Source organism: Capra hircus, chromosome 16 (genome assembly GCF_001704415.2).
Source record: "Capra hircus breed San Clemente chromosome 16, ASM170441v1, whole genome shotgun sequence".
NCBI classification, from domain to species: Eukaryota; Metazoa; Chordata; class Mammalia; order Artiodactyla; family Bovidae; genus Capra; species Capra hircus.
Window position 1 is genome coordinate 52,770,161 of NC_030823.1, and position 16,337 is coordinate 52,786,497.

The following is a 16,337-nucleotide window of genomic DNA, read 5'->3' on the forward strand; positions in this document are numbered from 1 at the left end:
TCTTTTAAGGTATCTCTGTAATCCTTCCAATCAAAGTTAACTTTGGGAACTGAGGATGGAAGCTCAACTTCCACATGAACTTCTAACTCCATAATTTGGGCCCTATGTGATACTTTACATGTTTTCTCCTTTGAAAAAGGGAGTCAGCTTGTTCAATATCCTGATACAAGTGCACAACAGAGAAATACATTAAGCAAAGCAGTGGAAGGAAATGAATGACCTACTGGTTGCTTTTCTTCGTTCTTCATACTGGAGAGATTCTTGCTCAAGTGCCAGAAGGGGCAGATCTATGGCTTAATGCCTATCAAATCCAGACTGGAAGCCAGACAAACTGAGTTTCTTCCATTCTGGTTCATCATTTCCAAGGCAATGACTTTGGCTCTGATTTGATTTTCCTGAAGGATGGGGAGAGAGACCACCCTTATGGGTATGATTGACCTGAGAAGAATGCTTTGTTCCCTTGCATTTTCACAGGATTCTATTCCGAGAAGAGTCATGATGAGTGCTTATGACCCACTCAGACTTGTGAATTTGGCAGCAATGAGCCTAGTGAAAGATGAGGCCTTGGCCATCTGTTCTTTGGAGTATCTGCCCATGGAGCTCTACCCACCACTATTCATGGCCGCCTTTTCTGGAAGACACAGCGAGATCCTGAAGGCCATGGTGCAAGCCTGGCCCTTTGCCCGCCTGCCTCTAGGAGGCCTGATGCAGAAGCCTCACCAAGGAACCATACAGGCAGTGCTGGATGGTCTTGATGTCCTGTTGGCCCAGAAAGTTCACCCCAGGTGAGTCCAAACCAGGTAGCTTGGTAGGATCTTGGGTGTCCTGGAAGACACTGCTGGTGTCAGGGAGAGTGAATGACCAAGAGGTGGACCAGAGACTTCTGAAAATGCTCAGAAGCTTTGAGCATTGCTGAGATCACATTGGGAAATACCTTACAAAAGTATAATGAGAAGGATGGAAGAGGAAAAGGAGCTGGAGGAAAGTGAGCAAGAGAGGAAAGAGAAAAAACAGAAGGTGATATCAGGAATGTGATGTAAAAGCACAGATGGGAGGTTAGAATGTTGCCTAAATTCTGAAGCTGCAGTTTCATTCAGTGTGTATTTTAAAGAGTCCCACCTAATCTGTTTCCCCACAGGAGATGCAAACTGCGGGTGCTGGACTTGAGAAATACTGGCCAGGACTTCTGGAACATGTGGTCTGGAGACATGGACCATGTGCCCTCAAGCTCACTGATGGCACCAGTGGCTGAGGACATGTCAAGGACAAAGCACCCATTGACTCCCTTGGTGGTATACATAGAACTTTGTCTCAAGACAAAGACCTCGATCAAATTCCTCACCTACCTCCTCAGGTGGGTGGAGCAACGGAAAGCCTCCATGCACCTGTGCTGTAAGAAGATAAAAATTATTTCAAGGTCCAAGGAAAATATTAAGAAAATTCTCAGTATGGTGAAGCTGAACTGTGTACAGGAGGTAGAATTGAGTCTCACCCAGAAGCTGTCCACCCTGGCCAAGTTTGCTTCTCTCCTGGGCAAGATGAGAAATGTTCAGAGACTCCTTCTCTCCCAGATTCATGGGTCTGTTACTGAGGAACAGGACCATCAGGCTCTTCTGCAATTTACCTCTCAGATCCTCAGGCTGCAGTACCTCCGGGATCTCCGTATGGCAGGTCCATCTTTCCTCGAAGGCCGCCTGAATCAGATGCTCAGGTAGGGGACCAGCACTGGTTGACTAACAGTGAACAAAATAGTAAAATATCAAATGCATTGTCTCATTTGCTGCTCTACTGTGACCTGTGGTAACACATATGCAGAGCAATCAAGGTGTGAGAAAACCAGGATAGAAAGGTTAGCAAAGGGACATCTGGAAAGGGACATCAGGTTAGGAATCTACGAATAAGGGGGGCATAAATGTAGTGCGGACATGTATGTGATTTCTTTGGGAAAAGCTATCTCTGTTCAGATGACTTAAGCAAACAGGTTAGTGAAGGTGGCATTGACAGGGAAAAACCACATCAGACCTTAGCATTTCTAAAAAGAAACTCTGTCGTCACTAATCTGTGATCACAATGAGCTTGTCTTAAAGTCCCAGCCCTTAAAGGTGGTCTTGTGTTGCACGTAAGGTAATATTCTGGAAGTGCATGATTCTAAAGCTAATGGTAATGAAGCAGAAGCAAAAGGAGAGTGAACAATGATAGAAGGTTTGTAGATGATGCCCAGTTGGAAGTTGCTGAAGTTTGGCAGCCCCAGGGCAATGTATGGGGTTTTATTGTTTCTACATGTCTTCCAAGTGCTTGGCCTGGCCAGAGATACAGGCATCTGGAGCCCAAGCATTGACTGAAGGGATCTGAATTAAAAGCATATTTATCTCATCTCCCAGTACTAAAATTCAGTGGTGTTCACACTTGATGGTGACTGTCCCAGGCTCTCCTTTGAGCATTTCTAGTGCATTCCATTATCTTCATTCATGCTCCTAAGGAAGCGGAGTATGTTGTATTCTGCTTGACATATGAGGAAAAGGAGTTTTCAAGGTTTTTTGAGCTTGATCCAGTCACAAAATGAAAATCGCAGGACTTAGGTAAAATCAGACTGGACATTCTTGGTATTGAGTTTTATCAGATGGTAATAACAAGCTTGGCTTCAAGCCAAACATTTATCTCTCAAGTGGAGATCGCTTATCACCCTGGTTTTCCAGATCTAATTACTTGTTTTTCTTTTTTTCCCCTCCAGATGCCTGAAGACCTCCTTGTACAACATCTCAATAACCAACTGCCTGCTTACAGAATCAGACTTGACTCATCTGTCCCAGTGTTGGAACATCTGTCAGCTAAAGGGCCTGAATCTAAATGGTGTTACCTTGACCAACTTTCGTGCCGAGCTCCTTCAAGTTCTGCTGGAGAAAGTTGCAGGCACTCTTGAAGAGCTGGACTTAAACCTGTGTGGGATCATGGACTTCCACCTCATGGCCATCCTTCCTGTCCTGAGCAGCTGCTCCCAGCTCAGGGTCCTCAGCTTGTGTGGAAACCTCATCTCCATGACTGTCCTGGAGAGTCTCCTGCGTCATACTGATGGGTTGTCTGCTCTAAGTCTAGAGCTTTATCCTGCCCCTAGGGAGAGTTACAGCTCTCTGGGTATTCTTCACCAGGAGAGACTTGCCCAGCTAAAAGCTGAGCTTTGGGAGATCCTTACAGACTTGGGACGTCCCAGGAAGATTTGGGTTAGCCCGAGCCCCTGTCCTCACTGTGGTGAGGACATGTGTTATCACCTGAGTCCCAATGCATAAAACTGTAATACCCTGCCTGCTGCTTTGCTGCTGTCGCTTCAGTCGTGTCTGACTCTGTGTGACCCCATAGACAGCAGCTCACCTGGCTCCTCTGTCCCTGGGATTCTCCAGGAAAGAATACCTGGAGTGTGTGGCCATTTACTTCTTTCTCCAAATACCCTACCTAGGTGGTTTCTTCTATCAAAAACTTTCTTCTGGATGCTTGGAAACTGAAATCTAGAACATAGGTCCATTATGAAGGGAAAATGCACCCCTGGTTTCTGATATCTGCTCAGTGTGATTAAGAGAAGCAAATGTATCCAGCAGGGATGCATGATTCTAGAAGGATGTGTTGATTTGGGTAGTTGCTGGGGACTTTTAGAGACATATTTATAAAGTCAAATATGAACTTGAACTTCTGGATGATTCAGTTTGAGTTATTTCTGTATGCACCATTGTACAAATGATCAGAAATAAAGAGACCTTCATTGTAAATGAAAAAATGTTGTCCATGATATCATCATGCTTTCTGTGTTTACATCTCCGGCATCTCCAGTTACTGATGCGAGTGAAAAGCACTCCATAGACTATGATCTGAAACGCCATCATTCCCTTATTATTTTTTTCCTTTTGATTTCCTTACTTTCTTTTATTGGTTAATACAAGCAACAAAGGAAACATACTCAGTGTCCTCAACAACACATCCCAGTTGGGAACAAGATGGCAGAGGAGTAGATGGATGTAGAGTACATCTCTCTCTATGGGTACATCAAGAATACACTTTCAGACACAGAAGTGCTTGCAGAACTCCAGCTGAGAGAAGGCAGGAGTACCTGACCACTGGAAAAGAATATATAGAACCACGCAAAACTCAGTAGGATGAAGGAACTAGGGTGAAAAACTGGAGTGTTAGTAGGACTGGACCTGCCTTCAATGGGTGGGGGAACTGAAGCAGGGGTCTGATCCCCACACTGGGGCAATTGGCTTGATCAGAGGAGAAACATTTGAGGCCAAGAGTGAATAAGCTGATCTTTGACAGCCTAAATGGAATGAGAATCAAATAATCCTTGCCACAGCCCTATTTACCCCAGACAGAGATGCAGGTCACCTAGAAGGTGAAACAGCTAGGAGCTGGAGCTTAGGGATTGTGGAACAATCCCAGGGCAAGGGCTGCTGTTGACTGCTGGGAGACTGACAAAGGGGATGTGAGGGAGGAGATTGTGATGAGAAATGGCTGTGGAGGAAAGCCAGGCAGCCACTGAAACAAGAAAATACTGCTGAGTCATGCATAGAGAGTGGGGCCATCACCAAAGCCTCTCTCTCCCCACCTGTCAGCATTGGCAGCTGGACAATAGAGAGGCTGCCCATCAAGCGCCTGATGCATGGAACAACAGAGTAGGACTCTAGCCAGGGTGGCCACTTTATGTGCCTGAGGTGCTGAACAACAGAGAAGGACCCCAGGCAAGAGAACCTTCTAAGTGCCTGAACCAGTGGAGAAATAGAGAAAGACTAGCCTAAGAGGCCTGATCGCCAGCTGCCAGAGGCTCCAAAAGACTCTGTTAGGGCCATAAATCCTGCAGCTGAGGCAGTCCGTGTCCCTACACACTTGGCGCCGCCAGGGTTCCCATGACCCAAGCAGCTCTGCCACCTTCAAGCTCAGCCCTCACTGGGGCAGAGCTGCCATGAGTAAGAAAGGCCTTGCTTCTATATATGTGGCGTTGCTTCAGTCGTGTCCAACTCTTCACAACCCTGTGGACTGTGGCTTGCCAGGCTTCTTGGTCAGTGGGCTTCTCCAGGCAAGAATACTGGAGTGGGTTGCCTTACCCTTCTAGAGCACTATTTTTCCTGCTTCTCTAGCCACCACCTCCCCTGAGTACCTGGTGCTTCCAGGGCCCCTGCGACCCAAACACCTGCTCCACTCCCACACTTAACACTCACTGGGGCAGACCCAAGTCCTCCAGGACAGCCCCAGGAGCAAATCCCAGTGGACTACCCACATACAGAGGTGAAGATAAAACCACAGTTGAAACCCAGGGGCAGTGTGGCTAAGGAAGAGGACCCAAAACCTTCCCACCAGCTGTACAAGGTTAAATCCACGTGATCAACTAGGCAGATTCTGTCTATGGAATATATAAAAGGACATTGAGAGCTCCCACAAAAGGAAACACAGTAGTTCTGGCAGCTGTGGACAGTGGGGGCATGAACACACAGGAGTAGGACCAGATTAGAGTCTGAGCTGGCCCCACAGCATGTTCAGAGTCCAGCACAGTGTTGGAGGGCATCCTAGGGAGACAAGGTGGACTGTGACTCCCAGCGAGGGACAGGACACTGACAGCAAAAGCTCAAGAAAAACATTTATTAATCTTATATTTTGACTTTAGTTTCTTCTGAATTTTTCCCCTTTTCCCCCCCTCTGTTGTAGTTGTTGATTTTATTAGCACTATGAAATCTATTTAAGCTTTTGAGACTTTTTAAATCACACTTTTTGTTTCTGTTATAAACTTCTGCCTCTATGCTGCCCTTTTGTAGTTCTATAAAGTTTTCCTTTTGTACTTTTTTCCTTTTTTTAATTTAAAATTTTAAGCTTATTATTTTTCTACATTTATTCTTTCATTTGCTTTTCCTACTGTTCTTTTCCTCTTGCAGTTAATCATATATATATATATATATATATATATATATCTTCTTTGTCTACCTCTGTTTAACTTTACATTTCTATTCTTTTCTTCCTTTCTTTTTCTCACCATATTTGTTCATTTTGCTTTCATTGCTTTTTTATTTCCAATTTGGTATCTTGCTTTAGTTTTGTTTTCCAGCTTGTGTTTTAGTTAGCTTTGTTCTTAATTGATGGATATCATTTTTGGTTTTCTTTGTTCACTGGGTCAATCTATTGTACTTTATATTTGTTGGACTATTTGATTTTGCTTATGGGTATATATGTTTTGTGTATATTATTTTAATTATTAATTGCCTGATTTTGTAGTTGTTATTTGTCTTGGATTTGCCTTTGGTTTCTCATTTTGGGGTATTTGTTTTAAACCCACTTAATGTCATAACAGACCACCTGTGAAATTTCCATTCCTGGCCAGAGATCAAGCCCTGAGCCTTTGGTGTGGAAGTGCTGACTCCAAGACCCTAGAGTAACAGAGAAACACTAACCCTAGGTAGTATCAAATAGTGAGAACTCCCACAAAAGCAAACACTTGTATATAAGACTAAGTATCACCCAACTACCAGCAGCACCCTGTACAGGCCACCTCATCCAAACAACAAACAAGACAAAAATACAAACCCAATCATCAGCAGACAGGATTATCAGCTCACTCAGCTCTGTCCATCAGAGGGAAAAATAAAACTCACCTCCTCCCACTAGAATGTAAGCACAAAGTTATACCCTACATGCAGCTTACACAAACTATTGGGCCAATCTTAAGAGGGCATAAACCAAAAGAAAGAAAGAGTTCCGCCTTGAAAACTGGGAAAAGGAGACCTCAAAGACAATAAGTTTAAAAAAAATTGAAGAGACAAAGAAATACTGCACAAATGAAGGAACAAACTAGAAACACACAAGTCCAAATAAATGAAGATGAAATAGGCAAACTACCTTAAAGAGAATTCAGAATAATGATAGAAAAATGATCCAAAATCTTGAAAATAAAATGAAGAAAATGCAAGAATCAATTAACAAAGACCTAGAAGAATTAAAGGATAAACATGCAGAAACAAACAACACAATTACTGAAATTAAAAATACACTAGAAGGAATCAATAGCAGAATATCTGAAGCAGAAGAATGGATTAGTGAGCTGGAAGATAAAATGGTGTGGAAATAACTGCTGAAGAGCAGAATAAAGTAAAAAGAATGAATAGAACTGAGGATAGTCTCAGAGATCTCTGGAACAATCTTAAATGCACCAACATTCGAATTATAGGGGTCCCAGAAGAAGAAGAGAAAAAGAAAGCGTATGAGAGAATGTTTGAAGAGGTTAGTTGAGTTTGAGTAAGCTCTGGGAGTTGGTGATGGACAGGGAAGCCTGGTGTGCTGCAGTCCATTGGGTCACAAAGAGTCAGACATGAATGAGTGACTGAACTGAACTGATAGTTGAATATTCTCCCAACATGGGTAAGGAAATAGTTAATCAAGTCCAAGGGGTGAAAAGAGTCCCATACAGGATAAACCCAAAGAGAAACACACCAAGACAAATACTAATCAAACTAACAAAGATTAAACACCAAAAAAAGACTATTAAAAGCAGCAAGGGAAACCCCATATGTTTAACAGCTTATCTTTCAGCAGAAACTCTGCAGGCCAGAAGGGAATGGCAGGATATATTTGATGTATGGAAAAACCAATACAATATTGTAAGGTAACTAACCTCCAATTAAAATAAATAAATTTATATTAAAAATAAAAAAATAAAGTACTGAAAGGGAAAAATGTACGATGAAGATAACTCTACCTGGCAAGGATCTCATTCAAAACTGATGGAGAAACCAAAAGCTTTACAGAGAAGCAAAAATTAATAGAATTCAGTTCCACCAAATCAGCTTTACAACAAGTACTAAAGGGACTTATATAGTCAGGAAATACAAGAGAGGAAAAAGATCTACAAAAACAAACCCCAAACAATTAAGAAAATGGCAATAGGAACACAGATATATATATATATATATATATATATCTCACACAGTCAGTCAGTTTAGTCACTCAGTCATGTCCGACTCTTTGCAACCCTATGGACTGTAGCATGCCAGGCTTCCCTGTCCATCACCAACTCCTGAAGTCAACCATCTCTTCCTTGGTCGTCCCCTTCTCCTTCTGCCTTCAATCTTTCCCAGTATCAGGGTCTTTTCCAGTGAGTCAGTTCTTCACATCAGGTGGCCAAAGGATTGGAATTTTAGCTTCAGCATCAGTCCTTCCAATGAACATCCCGGATTGATTTTCTTCAGGATTGACTGGTTGGATCTCCTTGCAGTCCAAGGAACTCTCAAGAGTCTTCTATAACACCACAGTTCAAAAACATGAATTCTTCAGTGCTCAGTTTTCTTTATAGTCCAATTCTCACATCCCAACATGACTACTGGAAAAACCATAGCTTTGACTAGATGGACCTTTGTTGACAAAGTAATGTCTCTGCTTTTTATTTTTTTTAATTTAATTTTACTTTATTTTACTTTACAATACTGTATTGGTTTTGCCATACATTGACATGAATCCACCACAGGTGTACATGCTGTCTAGGTTGGTCATAGCTTTTCTTCCAAAGAGTGTCTTTTAATTTCAGGGCTGCAGTCACCATCTTCAGTTATTTTGGAGCCCCCCCCCCGCAAAAAAAAAAAAAAGTCTGTCACTGCTTCCATTGTTTCCCCATCTATTTGCCATGAAGTGATGGTATGGGATGCCATGATCATTTTTTGAATGTTGAGCCAACTTTTTCACTCTCCTTCTTCACTTTTATCAAGAGGCTCTTCAGTTCTTCTTTGCTTTCTGCCATAAGGGTGGTGTCATCTGCATATCGGAGGTTATTGATATTTCTCCTGGCAATCTTGATTCCAGCTTGTGTTTCATCCAGCCTGGCATTTTTCATAATGTACTCTGCATATAAGTTAAATAAGCAGGGTAACAATATACAGCCTTGACATACTTCTTTCCCAAACTGGAATTAGTCTGTTGTTCTATGTCCGATTCTGTTGCTTCTTGACCTGCATACAGATTTCTCAGAAGGCAGGTAAGGTGATCTAGTACTCACATCTCTTTAAGAACGTTCCATAGTTGTTCTTATCCACACAGTCAAAGGCTTTGGTGTAATCAATAAAGCAGAAGTAGATGTTTTTCTGGAACTCTCTTGCTTTTTTTATGATCCAATAGATGTTGGCAATTTGATCTCTGTTTCCTCTGCTTTTTTAAAATCCAGCTTGAACATCTGGAAGCTCATGGTTCACATACTGTTGAAGCAGGGCTTGGAGAATTTTGAGCATTACTTTGCTAGCATGTGAGATCTCTCGAAAGAGATGAGCACATGTCCTTCTACTCTGCCAGCAGTAAATAAATAGATATACATCAATAATTACTTTAAATGCAAATGGACTAAACACTCCAACCAAAAGACACAGACTGGCTGAATGGATAAAAGAGCATGACCCATATCTACGCTGTCTACAAGAAACCCACTTCAGATCTAAAGACGCATATAGACCGAAAGTGAGAGGATGGAAAAATATATTGCATGCAAATGGGAAGCAAAAGAAAGCTGGAGCAGCAATCCTCATATCAGACAAAATAGACCTTAAAATAAAGAATATTGCAAGAGATAAGGAAGGACACTACATAATGATCAAGGAATTAATCCAACAGGAAGACATAACAATTGTAAATATCTATGTACCCAACATAGGAACATCTCAATACATAAGACAAATACTAACAGACATAAAAGGAGAATTTGACAGTAACACAATAATAGTAGGAGATTTTAACACTCGATTTACACCAATGGACAGATCATCAAAACAGAAAATTAATAAGGAAACACAAGTCTTAAGTGATACGTTACATGAGATAGCTCTCATTGATATCATCAGGACATTCCATCCAAACGCAGAATACACCTTCTTCTCAGGTGCACATGGAATGGAACATTCTCCAGGATTTGGTCCCAAACCAAACCTGAATAAATTTTTTTTTCATTTGATATGAACTGTTTGTGTGTGTGTGTTTATTTTATTTTATTATTATTATTTTAACTTTACAATATTGTATTGGTTTTGCCATACATCAACATAGACTCTGTGGGAGTGGGAGAGGGTGGGATGATTTGGGAGAATGGCATTGAAACATGTATAATATCATATAAAAAATGAATCACCAGTCTAGGTTCGATGCAGGAAACCTCAGTAAATTTAAGAAAATTGAAATCTTATCAAGCATCTTTTCTGACCACAGTGCAATGAGACTAGGTATCAATTACAAAAAAAAAAAAAAACTCTGAAAAGCACAAATACATGGAGCTTAACCAGTATTTTTCTAAATAATGAACAGGTTACTGATGAAATTGAAAGGGAAATCAAAAGATTGGCAGGTGGATTCTTTGCCACTGAGCCACCTGGGGAGCCCCCATAAGTGACCCTATTAGTAGAACTCAGTCAGTGTTCATAGAGTGAATCTGTGGTTGAATACTTGTCTCCCTTCCTGCCGTGTATTCCTTCCTGAATGAATATCTGATTCAGTCAAAATCATCTGATTATAAGCAAATATCCAATCAGGATTTACCTGATGGACATTTGGAAATCTAATCAAGCTTCACTTTCTGATTGGATGGACAGAGGAAAGATGTGATCAGAAAGGCCAATAAAAACCTGAGGCATCAGGAAGAGGTGTAGAAACTTCTTGAGTCACTGCCTGGCTTCTCCACCAGATCTGACCTCTGAGCACCCTGTCAACCCCAGCAGAGCAGGTAAGTTATAGACCTCAGCAAAGGACCCCTCCTCCTTCCTATGGTCAGTGGGTTTCTGCTGCTGGCGTGCAGCAGTGGATGTCAGGGAGGTTTCTTTTCAGATGTATGCATATAAGATTTTGGTTTGACCTCTAAGTGTAATTTTGCCTTAATCCCAAACATTTTGTTATGTGCTTTCTTTATATTGTTTTAAAATATCTTAACCAATAAGATTTTATTTTTTAATGAAAACATCTAAATTTTTGACATTTTATTTCTTGACATTAAAAATATCCAGTTTGTGCAAATGATATTTATTTAAGGAGTATCTGTTTCATGTTTCTCAGTTCAGTAACTGTGGGAACTGAGGATGGACGCTGTGTTGGGCTACATGATGCTTTTATTCCCATAGTTTTAAGGCTCTAAGTGATGATTTAAATATTTTCCCCCAAAAAAGATGGAACTTAACCTTCAGCTCATGGTACATACTTCCCACTGAAACCTGATTAAGCAAAGCAGTGAACGTATATGAATGGAATAGTGGGTTGAGTTTCTTCCTCCTTCAGTTCAGTTCAGTCACTCAGTCATGTCCAACACTTTGCAACTCCAAGAATAGCAGCACGCCAGGCCTCCCTGTCCATCACCAACTCCCAGAGTTCACTCAGACTCATGTCCATCGAGTTGGTGATGCCATCCAACCATCTCATCCTCTGTTGTCCCCTTCTCCTCCTGCCCCCAATCCCTCCCAGCATCAGAGTCTTCTCCAATGAGTCAACTCTTCGCATGAGGTGGCTAAAGCATTGGAGTTTCAGCTAATCAGTCCTTCCAATGAACACCCAGGGCTGATCTCCTTTAGAATGGACTGGTTGGATCTCCTGCAGTACAAGGGACTCTCAAGAGTCTTCTCCAACACCACAGTTCAAAAGCATCAATTCTTTGGCACTCAGCTTTCTTCACAGTCCAACTCCCACATCTATACATGACCACTGGAAAAAAACATAGCCTTGAATAGATGAATCTTTGTTGGCAAAGTAATGTCTCTGCTTTTGAATATGCTATCTAGGTTGGTCATAACTTTCCTTCCAAGGAGTAAATGTCTTTTAATTTCATGGCTGCAGTCACCATCTGCAGTGATTTTGGAGCCCCCCAAAATAAAGTCTGATGCTTAGTCCTTGTGAAATGCTTGTTTTGGTGTCTGTGGGGCATAACTATCACATTTCCCTCACTTAGCCTGGACTGGAGTGAAATTGTTCAAAACTGAGGCTATTCCACAACTATCAGAGCAGAGACTTTTGCTCAGAGATGGTTCCTCTGAAGGATGGGGAAAGAGATGAAGGGGTGTTCATGCTTACCTGAGAATGATGCTTTCTTTCCTGCAAGTTCTCACAGAATTCCTTTAGGAGTAGATTCAGAATGAGTGTCCAGAACCCCCTGAGACTCCTGAACCTGGCAGGAAAGAGCCTACTAACTGATGAGACCTTGTCCGTTTCTGCTCTGGAACATCTGCCGATCGAGCTCTTCCCCCCACTCTTCATGGAAGCATTCTGTGGAAGACGCAGAAAGACCCTAAAGGCTTTGGTGCAAGCCTGGCCCTTTGTCCGCCTGCCTCTGGGGGGCCTAATGCAGACACCTCATCTGGGAACCTTACAAGCAGTGCTGGATGGCCTTGATATCCTGCTCACGCAGAAGGATCAGCCCAGGTGAGTCTGATGCAGGTAATCTGATAGGTTATGAGCAGTCAAGAAGAAACAGCTGACATCAGGAGGGTAGATGGCACATGTATGGATCAGTCACTTCTGGTGATGCCAATAAAGAAACACTGAGACTTGGCCATTGCTAAGCTCACTCTGGAAAATGCCTTCTAGCAGTGTTGGAGTGCCTAAGATTCAAAGAAACGTGAAAGTACATGTGCCAGCCTCCTCACAGGGATGCTTAAGGGCACTAGGGTAGAATGTTAGGGAAAATTGAAATGGAAAAGGAGATGGAAGAAGGTGAGGCAAAGAGGGAAGAAGAGGGCAAGGCAGCTTGTGACATTGGGAATGTGAAATAAAAGCTAAGGCGGGAAGTCAGAGTGTTGCCTAAATTTTTTGTGGATCTTAGAACCATCACTGCCAATTTGTTGTTTCCCCACAGGAGGTGCAAACTTCGTGTGCTGGATTTAAGGAATGCTGGCCAGGACTTCTGGAGAATGTGGTCTGGATCCAGTGTCCATGTGTCCTCAAGCTCTTCAATGGCACTAGGGGCTGAGGACACGTTGAGGACTGAGCAGCCCTTGGCTCCCTTCCAGGTGTTCATAGAACTTCACCTCAAGGAAAGGAGCATGGGTGGATTCCTTACCTACCTTATGAGATGGGTGGAAGAAAGGAAAGCTTCCATACACCTATGTTGTAAGAAGCTGAGGATTATTTCATTTTCCATGGATAATATTATGAAGGTCCTGAGCATGGTGCAGCTGGACTGTATCCAGGAGGTATATGTGGATTGCACCTGGCATCTGTCCACCCTGGCCATGTTTGCTCCTCTCCTGGGCCAGATGACCAATTTGCAGAGACTCCTCATCTCCCACATCCACATGCCTGATTCCGAGGAGCAGGAGGAAGAGCACGTTGTCAAAATTACTTCTCAGTTCCTGAGGCTGCACTGCCTCCAGAATCTCCATCTGGAATCTCCCTTCTACCTCGAAGGCTGCCTGGACCAGATGCTCAGGTGAGTGTGCACCACTGACCAGGTAACAGTGAACCCAACAAGAGAATATCGAATGTACTGTCCCCTTTGCTGCTCCATTGTAAACTGTGTATTACATAACCACACAAATCAAGGTAGGGGTCCAAACTTGGAGAGAGGCTCTTGAAGGGGGAACTAGGATAGGAAGCTCTAGACTAGGGGTTAGAATCTAGGGGGGTGGGTATTTGATTTCTTAGGAAGAGATATCTTTCCTAGATGACTTAGGAAAATAGCTAAGGAAAGGGGGCATTGAACACAGAGAACTCCTCTAGTCCTGAGCATTTCTGAACTGATGCTCTGTGTTCTCCAGTTTTGTGGCTACAATGAGCCTATCTCAAATTCCTTGTCTGTAAAAGGTTGTTTTTTGCTCCAGATATGGTAAATAATATATGGGAAATGCATGATTCTGGAGATGATGGTAATGGGGCAGGTGTCAAAGGGATCATAAAAATTGGTAGATGACTTGCAGATAAAGCAGGGATGTAAATGAGCCCTTGCAGACTGGCATCCTCTGTGGATGCTGTGGGATTTTGCCTAGGTTGGTCCTCTATGCATGTCACCCAGAAGCCTCACCTGCCCTAGATGGATGTCTGGGGCCCAAGCATGTTCGGAAGGTAGCCTGCCTAGGTAGCCTGCCTAGTAAGTAGATCTCTTACTATTAACATTCAGTGATGTCCACTCTTTATTGAGATAAGGTGTCAGGCTCTCCTCTAAGTTTGCCTGGTACATTCCATTATCTTCATTCCTCTTTGTAAGGAAGCAGAGTACATTTTTCTCTGCTTGAGTACTGAGGAGAAAGAGCTTTTAAAACTGTACTTGACCCAGTCCCACAGAGAAGGTGAAATGTCTGTCTACAATGAGATTAGCCATTCTGAGTATTAATCTGATTAGATGATCAGACCAAACTTGGGCTTGGGCAGATCACTTGTCTCTCAACTTGTGATCAACTGCCACCTCAGTTTCCAATACCTAGTCCCTCTCTTTCTCCCTAGGTGCCTGATGACCCCGTTGGACAACCTTGAGATAACTCACTGCCTGCTCACAGATTCAGACCTGACCCATCTATCCCAGAGCCCGAATATCAGTCACCTAAGGGGCCTGGATCTGAGTGGGGTTACCATGACCTACTCTAGTTCAGAGCTCCTCCCAGCTCTGCTGGAGAAAATTGCATCTACCCTCCAGGAACTGTACTTAGAGCAATGTGGAATCAGGGACTCCCACCTTGAAGCCATCCTGCCAGCCCTGAGCCACTGCATCCAGCTCACATGCTTCAGTCTCTGTGGTAACCTCCTCTCCATGGCCATCATGGAGAAGCTGCTGCAACACACCTCTGGGCTGCCCAGTTTAAGTCAAGAGCTATACCCTGTCCCTCAGGAAGGTTTCAGCTCTGACAGGATCCTCCAACCTGGGAGACTTGCCCAGTGTCAGACTGAACTGCTTGAGATTCTGAAGCACTTGAGACATCCCAGGACCATCTGGATTAGCTTGACACCCTGCCCACACTGTGGAGATAACACATTCTACCGTCCTGAGCCCATCATATACGGTGGTAACACCTGTGCCTAGTTTGGTGCATCGATCAAAGCTTTCTTCTGAGCACTTGGAAACTGAGATCTAGGACAAGATACATCATGAAGGGAAAATAGAGCCGGTTTCAGACGTCTGCTCAATGTGAATGTGGAAAGGAAAGGTGATCCTGCAGGGGAAGCAGGACGGGGAAATGTAGTCTCCCTGGTAAAGGAATGCTTGTGGACATGTGTTCATCCTGTAGTATCAGAACTAGGAACCTAAATTTCTTTAGGTGGATTCAAGTTGAGACTCACCTGTTGGAGTTATCCTTGGGTATATAGTTGTAAAGAAATGGTCAGAAATAAGAGACCCTCATTGTAAATGGATTGCTGTCATCCATGGTGTATTATCTTAATTTTTCAGTTTGTACCACAGGAATCTCTGGAAACTGATTTTTTTTTTTTAAGGCACTGTGTCGTCTATGATTCAAAACCTTACCATTCCCAACAGTTCTTTATTCTTTGGGGGCATCTCTGACCTCCATTTTTTACTTCTGGGGCTGTTCAGTGGGTTAATACACACAGAGAGGAGCATACTTAGTGTCCAATGCGCCACTTGCGTGAAAGCCTAGGCAGGACCTTTATGGCTGACTCAGGCCATGACCCTGGTCATGAGCAGTCCTCATCATTTTTTGGTCCCTCCATAAGTTTCCATTTTTGACCTTTTTTTTTGTGGGAGGAAAGAGTTTAACTGCAAAAGGCATGGGTACCAATTCTAGAAGGGGACTTCTGGACTTCAGATAAGCTGAACCTCTGGACTTTGCCAACTCATTACCCAGGTGGATAATGACCCTTCTTAATTAATCTGCTGGGCTAGGGAAGTTATTATGTATCTTTTAGCAAAACACACAAATCATAGAGGCATATAACATGGTTTTAGTGTTTCTATTAAAATTATATTCTTTCAAGGACAGGGAAGCCTGTCCAAAGAGTAGGACACACAACTGAGGGACTGAACAACAAATAATATAAATGCGTAGGATATAAAACAAATAACACTTGCGGGCAGTATACATTTTCACATGAATTGCCTATGACCCGAAATAATGAACGATTTTTATAGTCATAAGGAATTTTATGCCAGAGTGGATTACATTATAAAGTCAATCATACCACCAATATGTTACTTTAACCTACTATAGAAAGCACCAACTTCTTATTATGCGCTGTGTGATTTTTCAAGAAAAATAAAATTGTGAGCCCACAAATATCTTCCACCTTCCTGTACAATCTTTCTATCTTATTCCTGTGTGTCTGAGGCAATTCAGGCCATTATAACAATCCAATGGACTGAGGGGCTTAAACAAACAAACAAAAAAATTTACATCTTCCAGTTCTGGAGGCTGCAA

General features: G+C 42.7%; 2 protein-coding genes across 2 annotated transcripts; both read left to right on the top strand.

Annotated features, from left to right (window-relative positions):
* Positions 499–3,284, top strand: LOC102176812 (PRAME family member 12-like). The gene is made up of 4 exons (XM_013970313.1): positions 499–785; positions 1,139–1,292; positions 1,572–1,711; positions 2,732–3,284. Exons 1-4 carry the CDS (start codon positions 499–501, stop codon positions 3,282–3,284), a joined length of 1,134 nt encoding a protein of 377 aa, XP_013825767.1.
* Positions 12,110–14,986, top strand: LOC102177081 (melanoma antigen preferentially expressed in tumors-like). The gene is made up of 3 exons (XM_005691069.2): positions 12,110–12,396; positions 12,830–13,402; positions 14,413–14,986. The coding sequence occupies exons 1-3, from the start codon at positions 12,110–12,112 to the stop codon at positions 14,984–14,986; spliced, it is 1,434 nt and encodes a 477-aa protein (XP_005691126.2).